At 35.8% G+C, this 12,173-nt stretch overlaps 1 protein-coding gene across 1 annotated transcript in view; it reads right to left on the bottom strand.

Annotated features, from left to right (window-relative positions):
* The window catches only part of AXDND1 (axonemal dynein light chain domain containing 1), a 147,644-nt gene that overhangs the window by 78,296 nt on the left and 57,175 nt on the right, over positions 1-12,173 (bottom strand). The window contains exons 13-15 of the mRNA XM_044674894.1: positions 10,827-10,990; positions 6,317-6,392; positions 1,028-1,265 (exon numbers count right to left, since the gene is read on the bottom strand). Coding sequence (XP_044530829.1) covers positions 1,028-1,265; positions 6,317-6,392; positions 10,827-10,990 — 478 coding nt within the window. The remainder of the gene's footprint in view (positions 1-1,027; positions 1,266-6,316; positions 6,393-10,826; positions 10,991-12,173) is intronic.

Below are 12,173 nucleotides of genomic sequence, written 5' to 3'. Positions count from 1 at the left end.
TGATTTCAGAAAATCCTGTGAAGACCCACACAAATGATGCATAGTAAAGTGAATAGAACCAGAAAAACATTGTACACAGTTAATGGCAATATTATGATGAAAAACTGTTAATGACTTATAACTGTTCTCAGCAATACAACAATCCAAGATAATCTCAAAGGACTCATGCATGATGAAAAATGCCATTAACCTCCAGAGAAAGAACTGATAGATTCTGAATCCAGAACAAAGCATACTGTTTCACTTTCTTTATTTTTGTTTAAGTTTCGAACATAAAACAACTAATAAGGAAAAAATTCAACTAATAATGAAAAAAGTTATACATGATTGCACATGTAAAATCTATATCAGATTGTTTACCATCTAAGGGAGGGGAAAAGTTAGGAAGAGAATCTAGGACTCAATTTTTTAAATGTTAAAAATAGTTTTTACATGTAATTTTGGGGAAAAGTAAAATATTATCCCAAAACAAAATAAAATAAAATAATACAGTTGTGTTGATACACTGGCATGTTCTACCTAACCACCATCAGTGGGAAATAGGCCATTCCATATACGTGAATTTTCCAAAGCACTAAGCCTTTTTTAAAATTTTAACCATTTCCATTTAAAAATTTTCTAAGATGCATTACATATTTTGACTTTTAAAAACAACAAAATTAATAGAATTTAACTACTTTTTAATAACTCAGAAACATCAGTATAAAAATCAGTGATTGTTATGTGATCGATATAATTATGTCCAAAGATTTTAATAAGGTCTGTGGGGCTGTCAGTACTTACAGACTGTCAATTTTTTTTTTTTAGTTTTTATGTCTGATTACCTCTAGAAGGACTCCTTCCTTGTCCCTTCCACAACACCCCCTCTACCATCACTGTAATATTTCTAAACCGTTGTGGATTAAGAATTTGTTTAGAAGACTGCATTGGCTCAAAACTGATTTTCATATGCAAACAATGATTTTTTTAAATGGTCTATTATGATGCATCATTCTACATAATGATATAATTTTCATTGTATAATTACCATTTTCTGCTCCATTCACTCTTGATTCATATTCTCTGCACAGTCTTTTGCCACTCCTACTAATCTCTTCCATGAGGCCCTGTTCTGGGGGAGTTTCCCCATCTATATTTCTATGACGATTTATTATTGCCTTCCCCAGCTCTGTCCAACTTGTCTGTAGGCGAAAAGCAATCTTGAGAGTCTCTACCTTTTCAAGAAGTTTATCTCCACTCAAACTGTCGGCATCTTCAGACAACATCTAAAATAGAAAAGAAAACAATATCCCACTAATAGGAGAATCCCCGAGGCCCAGATTAGCAAGGATAATATGAAGTTGACAGCTGATAGAGAAATTTATGAAATGACATCAAGTTCATTACAAATACCTGATTTCTAAGTTATTTTGGGTCCTCTATTCCTTTATGGCAATCAGATAGCCCAGCTATCACACTTGCCACCCTATTTATTCCAAACCTATTTTTTCCCCTCAAACCTTCAGTTCTATCCCATGCCCATCTCTGAGCAGTTTTATTTCTTCCCCTTGTCCAAGTTAACTCTTTCTCTCATGCCCTTGTTCCCATCTCCTTTTAACTCTTCTTACATCTTGCTCTGTGAGATTACTAGGTCATAGAATCATTAATTGTTAGATTGAAGGGATCTTAGAGGGCAATTAATTCATTTCCAGATAAAGAAGGTGATATTATCTGCGGTTAATTGTTTTTAAACCCTTACCTTCTGTCTTAGAATTGATATTCTAGGGGGCAGCTGGGTAGCTCAGTGGAGTGAGAGTCAGGCCTAGAGACAGGAGGTCCTAGGTTCAAACCCGGCCTCAGCCACTTCCCAGCTGTGTGACCCTGGGCAGGTCACTTGACCCCCATTGCCCACCCTTACCACTCTTCCACCTATGAGACAATACACCGAAGTACAAGGGTTTAAAAAAAAATAAAAGAATTGATATTCTGTATCAGTTCTAGGGCAGAATAATGGTAAAAGCTAGGCAACTGGGGATAAGTGACATGCCCAGCTCACACAGCTAGGAAGTGTCTAAGGTCCAAAGAAGTTCATGAACTAATTGCCACAAGATGGTAAGATTTGAGGCAGGATTCAATACAGGTCTTCCTGACCCCACAGCCATCTTTCTATTAACTAAACCACGCTCCTTCTTCCCATCATTCAATCAGTCCTTTTCTTTCTCTCATTGTAAGATGACAGAAAGACTTGGAAAAAACTCCAGAGACCGCTTACTCCAACTAATAACTTTCTTTCCACATATTCTATAAGTGACCACCCAATTTTTGCATAAAGACCTCTAATGAAAAGGTATTCCAAGGCATTCCATTCCATTTTTGGATAAATCTAATTACTTGGAGGAAGTTTTTTTCTTTTTTGCTTCAAGCCTTAATCTGACTCCCCACAACTTCCATTTCTAGCTCCTACTTGGGTTTTGTGGGTCTATAAAGAACAAATATAGTCCCTCTTCTACATGATAACTCTTCAAATATCTGAAGATGGCTTTCATACCTCACTCCACTCTCCCTCGCCCCAAAATAGCTTCTTTTCTCCAGGCTAAATTATCCAAAGTTCTTTCAATCCATTTTCTTATGACATGTTCTCTAATCCTGTCATCAACCAGCTCACCCTCTCTTAGATATATTCTAGCCTGGCAGTCTTCTGGCTTTTCATCTTAAGTAGATTTTCAGGATTCCAAGCAAATATATTTTTACAAATATTCATTAGGTGTACTTTATCCATAATCAAGAGTTTATCATTTCTATATTTCAAACCATGTTAAAAACAAATAAACAACAACAAGATTCCTTTTGAATTCCCCACTTCCAATTAGCCACAGTGAAGAAAACACCACTTGAACTTACAATATCTTCAATTTTCCTCTAGGATTTCAGAACTCTTAGCAATGTTCTTTCTAGGTTCTTTTGGGTGACATAATTTTTCCTGGCATAAATCACCAGAAGTTTTCCTTTCTTCAAGAAATGTTTATGGGACAGCTACACAGCTCAGTGGATTGAGATCCAAGGCTAAAAATGGGAAGTCCTAGATCAAATTTGGTCTCCAACACTTCCCTACCCCGCCCCACCACTGACAAGTCACTTAACCCCCATTGCCTAGTCCTCTCACAGCTCTTCTGCCTCAGAACCAATACACATTGATTCTAAGACAGAAGATAAGGGTTTTAAAAAAATGTTTACCATCAATTACTTGGATCCAAATATTTGCTGTACCTTTTTTCCTTCCTTCTGAGTCATTCTTCCATTGTCCTACTTCCTGACACAAATGCAAATTCTTCCCTATTCTTTTACTTTGGTAAGAGGAGTGATGTTAATGCCTAAAGGAAAGCAGGGGAAAGGATGCTCAACTCTCTTCCTGGGGCTTGATAGAGAAAGCTCCTAGAGTAATCAGCATGGACCTTGGCTGGTGGGCTCCTAACATAGGAGTTGAAAAGAATGTAATCATTCCAAATCAAACACTACAACAGCAAGAATGAAGTGACTAATAAAACTCAAGACAAATCAAAGACATTCAAAAAACTGATTTAAACTAAGCCTTACAGTTACATCTGAAGGCAGATGTTGAGTGGGATGACAAAAGGGCTGAATGAGATTCTGTAGCTATGGATTAAAAGCCAGATGCTCTCCCTTTTGGAGAAAAAGGTGAATATATTATTTCCATTTTAATGGATGGAAACAACACAGCATACAGAAAGTTGTTGTAATGGAAGACAAAAAGATGGCATCATTGGAGAACAAAAGAATACCAGTAGAGGCACCAATAAATGAAGCACTGTAAAGAAGCAACAAGTGGCAATACAGCAGTAGAGAAGATAGCTCAACAGAGGGTACTAGTGGTTTGAACTTCAGTGGAGAAAGAATCAAGGGTAGAGAGACATGGGAGACAGAAGAGAGTTCTAGCAGAGATGTAGCCATAGGAGCAGGAGTTGTCTGTATAGATGGGTATAGATATATAAATATATAGATGGGTCCCCTCTTTCTTTGATAGTATGTAAATCTATAGGTAGAATACAGTGTAAAGTTGAATAGATTATCTGTAGAGCACCTGAGTGTCACCAGGTCTGGTGTCAGGAAGACCTGAGTTAAAATCTGACCTCAGATACATACTAGCTGTGTATTTAGGTGATGGTCACTTAAAGTCACTTTTCCTCATCATAAAATGAACTGGAGAAGGAAATGGCAAACCACTCCAGTATCTTTACTAGAAAATTCCAAAAAGAGTCATAAAGAGTCAGACATGACCTGCAATGATTGAATAAGAACAAGTTTGAATAATTACTTATCCATGTACAAAATGTGAGCTCCTTAAGGGTAGGATGATTCCATTTTTATAAATTCTATGTCCACTAGTAGCATCATATCAAAGACACTTCATATATTTCTGTTTAAATGAAATGCTTCTTGTGAGAATTTATTTACCACTTCAAAGGTGAAAAGAATCTCGGATATCATTTGGTCTAATCCCATTATTTTGTTGATGAGCTAAGGGAAGCCCAGAGAAATTAAATTACTTGCCCAACATCACACACCACTGTGGAGGGGTACAAGTGGCAGAGCCTCACCTTAAACACAGGTTGTCTGAATCCAAATTCAGAATTCTTTTCAAGGCAATTGAGTAAAATTTTAAGAAAATTCTCCCAAGTGACCTTGAAAAGTTACTATTTCAGATACAACTAATGAGGCTTTATATAAACTTGTCCAAGGCGTAAACCAGAAGGAAAAAGTTTCAGATTCATTAAAATATAACCACTTGATAGAGAGGGTTATAAGGAGTCACTGCAAGTACATGTAGCTTTCAGTACCTGAAAACATATTTGGTCAAAATGAGTGATTTAAATGTAGAATGATATTAGAAGTAAATTAGGGGAACATAGAATAGTTTACCTGTCAGGTCCATGGAGAAGAGAAGAATTTATGACCAAATAAGATATAGAGAATATTGCAAGATGTAAAATGAATAATTTTGATTATATTAAATTAAAAAAGGGTTGTATAAACAGAACCAAAGCAACCAAGATTAGAAGGGAAACAAATGGGAAAGTTTTTTATAACAAATTTCTCTGAAAAAGGTCTCATTTCTCATACATAGTGAATTAAGTCAAATTTATAAGAATAAAAGTCATTCCTTAATTGATAAATGGTCAAAGGATAGGAATAGGCAGTTTTCAAATGAATAAATCAAAGATACTAATAATCATATGAAAAGATGTTTTAAATCACTCTTAGATAAAGCAAATTAAAGCAACTCTGAGGTACCACCTCACACCTATCAGATTGATCAATATGACAATAAAGAAAAATGATAAATGTTGGAAGGAATGTGGCAAAATTGAGACACTAATGCACTGTCAGTGGAATTGTGAACATCATGATCTAACCATTCTGGTGGGCAATTTGGAATTATGCCCAAAGGGCTCTAAAAGAATACACACTCTTTTTTTCTAGTAATACCACTACTGGGTCTGTATCCCAAAAAGATTTTTAAAGATGGGAAAGGACCTGTTTGTACAAAAATATTTATAGCTTCTCTTTTTGTGGTGGCAAAGATTTGGAAACTAAAGGGATGTCTCTCAATTGGGGAATGGCTGAACAAATTGTGAATAGGATGATTTCAGAAAGAGCTGGAAAAACCCACATGAACTACTGACACAGAGTAAAATAAGCAGAACCAGGAAAATATTGTACACAGTAACAATGATTTATGAATGATCATATGTAATAGACTTACTACTAACAGTGATACAATGATCCAGAATAATTCTGAAGGACAAGATAAAGAATGTTATCCACCTCCAGATAAACTGTTGAAGTAGGCATACAGATGAAAGCATATGATTTATCACTTGTTTATTTTGGTATATGTTTTGGGGTTGTGGTTTTATAAAATTATTCACTTACAAAAATGAGTAATGCGGAAAATATGTTTTTGATTGTCAGTTCTAGGTGGGGGGAGGGAAGAAGGGAAGGAGATAATTTGGATCATATAACTTCAGAAAACTTATATGGAAATTTGTTATTAAAATAAAATAATAAGTTTTTTAAAAGAATTTTTTAAAAACCACCATTTGTTTATATGTTGTAAGCTCCTCAAAGGTAAAGATGGTCTTTTGCCTTCCTTCAAATTTCCAGGGCTTATCATAGTGCTAGGAATACAGCAAATGCTTAATAAATGTTCATTCACTTGATCAGTTTTTCCCCTAGACCTGATTAAAAGATCCATGGATAGCATTTAATTCTAGTCGCCTGCGTTTTGAAGAATAACCTTTCTGTTACAAAGTCTTACTTCATTACATTTCTTGAGCTCTGCACACATTGACTTCCTGGCAGAATTCTTGATGGGAGATATGTTAGTCTGTACACTGGAAGAATGGAAGGAGGGAAAAAAGGAGATTAGAAACAGAGATGTAAAAAAAACAAAATAGATCATGTCTCTATAGTAATAAATATGATAAAAATATATTATTTATACTTAATGATTTTTAAATTCTTCTTCCTAACTTCCTAAAGTCCTTCAACTTTGTTTAGGGTCTAGATATTTATAAACTCAGACTTTTGTAGCTCTGGAACCAAAACTATTTACATTAACTTAAGATAGCTCTCACTAAGGGAGAGAACACTGAGCTATTAACAATTTAAGTCACAGAGCTATGAGAGATGGACAGAGAAAATTATGCTATTCGTTACTTTGGCCTTCAAATCTAGAACATTATTAGCATAAGACATGTTCACCAAAGCTGTAACAGTAGTGAACCAAAAGATAACTAGGCTAGGCCAAAGATCTCCATCTTCTTTTTCTGCTGGAGAAGCTGCTTCCAATTTCCCCAGAAGCCTTGTGACTCTACTTTGTGGAAATGTAAAAGTGAGGGTTAAACCTGGTGCTGGTGATAGACCCACTTAGTGAAACAGGGAAGGATTTCCCATTACTAGTGGTGCTCCAATATGAAACTATCGTGTTGAAAATATACTTAAAACAATATTTCAATATCTACTCATGAAACCCTTAATGAGTATGGAATCCTCCCTTCTATTAGCAATGTTTGCCTATTTGAGTACTACTAAGCAAAAACTCACTCAAATACTATCCACAAGCACAACCCCCAAAAAAGCAGTATCTTCCCCCATATCCCTTTGCAAAGATAAAAGGGAAAGGACGTTGTCTAGGAATGAGGAACATTGCATATATTCTCATCTTTTTTTAATGTATTAATAAGATTTGCTGATTTTAACATTTTTATTTTTCTTTTCTTTAAAAAAATTTATTATGTGAATCTCTGGGAAGGGTTGATGTAAAAAATGATGATGTAAAAAATAAAATATATCAAAAAAAAATTTTAAAAAAATAACAAATATTCTCTGCACTATCAAGCCTTCATTGATTGCGCCAGCTTGTGTAATTTAATATCTGTACCCTAGAACTACAAGTCCCAGCACCCCACTCTCCTTCTCACATTACGTGTTGACTTAGGGAGGATATTAATTTGGTGTAGCCCTGCCTCTCTCTCTTCTCTTTCTGTTGTGGCTTTGGTGGAGCAGGCTGCCAATGGTTCTTTTAAAACAGGCAAGGAGAGCTTAGTCACGTGGTACTAATTTTGTTAAGTAATTAGGTTTTTTACTTCTATTTCCCTTTTATTCTTTCTACTTCAAGTGATTATTAGTAAACTTTATAAAATATAATTCTTGGAATATTGGATATTAATATAAATCCTACAAGCTGAAAGTTATTTTTCCATCCTCTGAAATCTCAGGCCACTTTGTTCAAACTTCTCTTATATACTATTATCATAAATCATTCTAACTCATGCTGTAGTTATTCATGTACATCTCTTACCTCCCTTATAGACTTCAAATTACTTGGGCTTAAAATTGATGTCTTATTTGTCTTTACCACCCAGTGGTCAATAAATGTCTGACAAATTTACTTGAATATATTTTCAATTGAAAAACAAATGAGAGTGATATGATATGTCTAGCTGCCTCTGAGGGACACATATATTACCCTATAATTGAAAGGAACCCTAGAAAATTGAGAAGTTCAGTGTAGAAATCCCTTTTCAACATCCCTGACCAAAGTCAGGCTATTCCACTATTAAAAAGGTGAAATTGTTAAGAAGTTCACCTTTACATTGAGCCAAAATACAATTTTCAGCCACAAGTATTTAAATTCTGATAGAAGAATGCCATTACCCTACTTCTTCCATATCTTCAAGTATATGAAAGCAGCTATCATGGCTTTTTCCCCCCTGTAATCTTATTTTTGTCAAGTTAAACCTTCTAGATCATTTGGTCCACTGTTTATGTCATGGTTTCAGAGTCCTTATAACCCTAATAATTCTCCAATGGGACTCTCTAATTTGTTAATCCTTGATGGAACTATGGTTTTATTGGTGTGAGGAATCCCTCCACCACACAAATTTCAATTCTTTTTATAGATGGTCTCCATGGGTTATTGTAACATAAATCTATGCCAAACTCACAAATGACTGAAAATGAATAAAAAGGTATTAGTAAGCTTACAATGTGTGAAGTACCATGTTAATATTAAGGATAAAAGGATAAAAAAGATAAAAAGATAAAAAGAAAAGAAAAGTCAGTCCCTACTCTCAAGGAGTTCACACTCTAATAAGAGGAAACCATACTTTAGGAAATTAAATCTGTAAGTCAGATGAGAAATGGTCCAGTAGTAAAAAACTTTCATGTCATTTTGTTTTTTAAAACTGCATCTATTTCTAAAGTCAAATGTTTCATTATTGCCAAAGACATTTTTGGTGTCAAGAACTTTTTTTTCCCCTGAGTCTAGTTGTGTTTATGGAGAAGGCAAGGGCTGAAACAACTGGAGAGGCAATTTTGAGGCCACATCTTCACCAGTCACTTCCCTACACTCTGGCTATCTCTATGGGTAGGGTAGCAGCAGGGTGGGTACTACTAGGTTTGAATTCTAAAGAGATCAAAGAAAAAGAAAAAAGACCCATGCGTACAAAAATATTTGTTAGCTCTTTTTGTGGTGGCAAAGAACTAGAAACTGAGGGGAAGCCCATCAATTGGAGAATGGTTGAACAAATTGTTGGATATAATTGTGACTGAATATCATTGGGCTATAAGAAATGATGAACAAGATAGTTTCAGAAAAACCTGCTTAGTCTTATATGAATTTATACAAAGTGAAGTGAGAAGAACCGGGAGAACGTTGTATACAATATTGCAATATCTAAAGATGATCATCTGTGAAAGACTTAGCTACTCTGATCAATACAATGATCCAAGTTAATTCCAAAGGATCCAATGATTCATCTTCAGAGAGAAAACTGATTAATTCCAAACACAGATTAAAGAATATTTTTTTTCATTTTTTGTTTCTTTTTTATTGTTTTGTTTTGTTTTTTTGCAACATGACCAATATAGAAGCATATTTGTGATTTTAAATAGACACTATACCCCAAGAAATCATTAAGGAAAATTGCCCAGAAGTTTTAGAACCAGAAGGTAAAATAGAAGTTGAAAGAATCCACCAATCACAACTGGAAAAAAGATTCCAAAGATGAAAATTCTCCCAGGTTGAGAAAATACTATAAGCAACCAGAAGGGGAAAAAAGTGACTTAAATACTGTGGAGCTATGGTGAAGAGAACACAAGACTTAGTAGCCTCAGCAATAAAAGAATGAAGGGCATGGAACACAATACTTCAAAGAGCAAAGGAGCTGGGTTTAAAACCAAGAATAACATACCCAGCAAAGCTGAGTATTATTTTACAAGGAAAAAATTGGATATTTAGTAAACTTAAGGACTTTACAGCTGTTCTTGAGGTAAATACTAGACCTAAGTAGAAAACTTGATCTACAAGAATCATAAAGAAGGTAAACATGAAAGTCCAATTATAAAGTCAAACAGTTTACTTCTTATATGGGAAAACATTATCTGCAACCCTTACGAATACCATGACTTGAGGAGTTTGAAAGGGCATATATATAGATAGAAGACTTAAGGTCAAGATGAATATAATGGAATGAGCCCAAAAAATTAATAAAATAGGGTAGGAAGTGGTATAGTGGGACAATTATCATATAAAAAAAGGCATGAGTGGAAAAACTATTACAGTGAAGGAGAAGAAAATGGAGGGTCACTTGTGCTAGAACCCTATTCTCATCAGATCTGGGTCAAAAAGGGAACAACTAGAAGGATAAAAATCTTCTTAGAGAAATAGGAGGGTTAAGAGATAAGATAAGGGAGGGACTCTTAGAAGGGTGTGTAGATTAAGAGAAAAAGAAGGCAAGGAGATAAGAAAAGGGAGGGGTTCTTAGAAAGGATAGAATAAGAACTAGGAGAAAAGGGAGAGAGGATGAAGGAGGAACCTTCGAAAGGGTGGATTGGTTTAAAACTAGGAGGGCAAGGATAGAGGATGAGGGGTGGAACTCTTAGAAGGGGTGCTGATAGGTAATCAGAAAAAATTAGAAAACTCCAAATTTGGTCAGGAAGAGTCAGGCACAACTGAAAAAGAACTGAATGACAAACAACATGTTGTTAGTAATGTATTTCAAGTTTGAACATGAAATGACCTGAACCAAATATCAGAGTCAATACAATAAAACCAGAAATAAGCACTTGGGGGCAGCTGGGTAGAGCTCAGTGGATTGAGAGTCAGGCCTAGAGATGGGATGTCCTAGGTTCAAATCCGGCCTCAGCCACTTCCCAGCTGTGTGCCCTGGGCAAGTCACTTGACCCCCATTGCCCACCCTTACCACTCTTCCACCTAGGAACCAATATACAGAAGTTAAGGGTTATTAAAAAAAGAAACACACTTATTTTTCTCAAGGAAAGTCTGCATCTTTTGGAGGATGTCCTTCACATTCTTAATCCTCTGCCTGATATTCTCTTCATGTTGCTCCATCTCAAATTTGAAGTGTCTAAAAATACTTCTCCATTGCTGTGTGTTTCTCTGCATTTGTGCAAGGTCTACTGAATCCTGGATAAAATTCATAGAAATCAGTTACTGAGATATTTTCATAGAATAATGCAGATAGCAATAATTTAAAAAGCAGCCAACTTGGATAAATTGTCATAAATAATCTCTGACCTAGAGAATGGTTAAGGAAACACGCCTTTTCTCTGAAGAGGTGGGGATTCCAACATGTGTGTGGAATGAAATTTGAGCATTATTCCCCAATATACATTGATTAGTGTTAGTAATCATAGATTGGTAACTTCTTATAGAAAAATAATGAAGTTAGATGCCCTCCACTAGGATCAATCTCTCCTTTTGAGGAGTAGAAAAATCCCTCTCCCCAAGCAGCTTTATACACATATATTAATATAGGACTTTAATATACTCTTTTTCAAATGTGACTAAGAGACTACACCCCACCCCCCTTTCTTCTATTCCCATGGGAAGAAGTTTTGGGGGGAACCTAATTCCTGTGAGAGAAATCTCAAAACTTATAAATTATAATCTTGACTACATGTCCTGAGAAATGTTTCAAAGAGTGTTTCAGCCTCCTGAATTGTTGCAGTCTGATAAATCCTTGGATGGACCTAAAACCCTGACTCAACTAAAAATTGCAAACCTAAGGAATATTCCCATACACTTGGAAATGTCAGAAGCGGTAAGAAAAAATAAGGAGGATAGAAAGAGGAGGGTAGAATAAGATACAGATAATGGGAAAGTGGAGATAGCATTGTGTTGGATCCCTATAAAATCTGTGTAAACCTAGGCATTGATGCCCACTTCTGAGACCCCAGGCTGTGGGGCCTCTCTCTCTCTCTCTCTCTCTCTCTCTCTCTCTCTCTCTCTCTCAGCCTCCTTCCCCTTGTGAAGATACTGGCTATGGCGGTCAGTATTGCCTCACCCTTGCCCCCCACCCTTGTGAGCATCCTATTTATGGCCAGGTAGTATTGCCTCAGCCTTGTCTCCTTCCCTTGTGAGAATGCTGTCTAGGCCCAGACAATGTTCTTCACTTTATGCCCTCCCCATGCCTCTGAATAAAGCCACGTGAACTCTGCCAGCATCAGATCTCCTGTCTACTCATTAGAGTTATTTGGGGGGTATGAGGCACCTCAGAATTTCACTCCACACACATGGAACACAGCAGTCATTATCAGTGATAGTACTCATTTATGTTTATTTTTTTTTTATTTTAAACCCTTAACTT

The sequence above is a fragment of the Gracilinanus agilis genome, chromosome 4 (genome assembly GCF_016433145.1).
Source record: "Gracilinanus agilis isolate LMUSP501 chromosome 4, AgileGrace, whole genome shotgun sequence".
Lineage (NCBI taxonomy): Eukaryota > Metazoa > Chordata > Mammalia > Didelphimorphia > Didelphidae > Gracilinanus > Gracilinanus agilis.
This window is presented reverse-complemented; position numbering and strand designations above follow the sequence as displayed.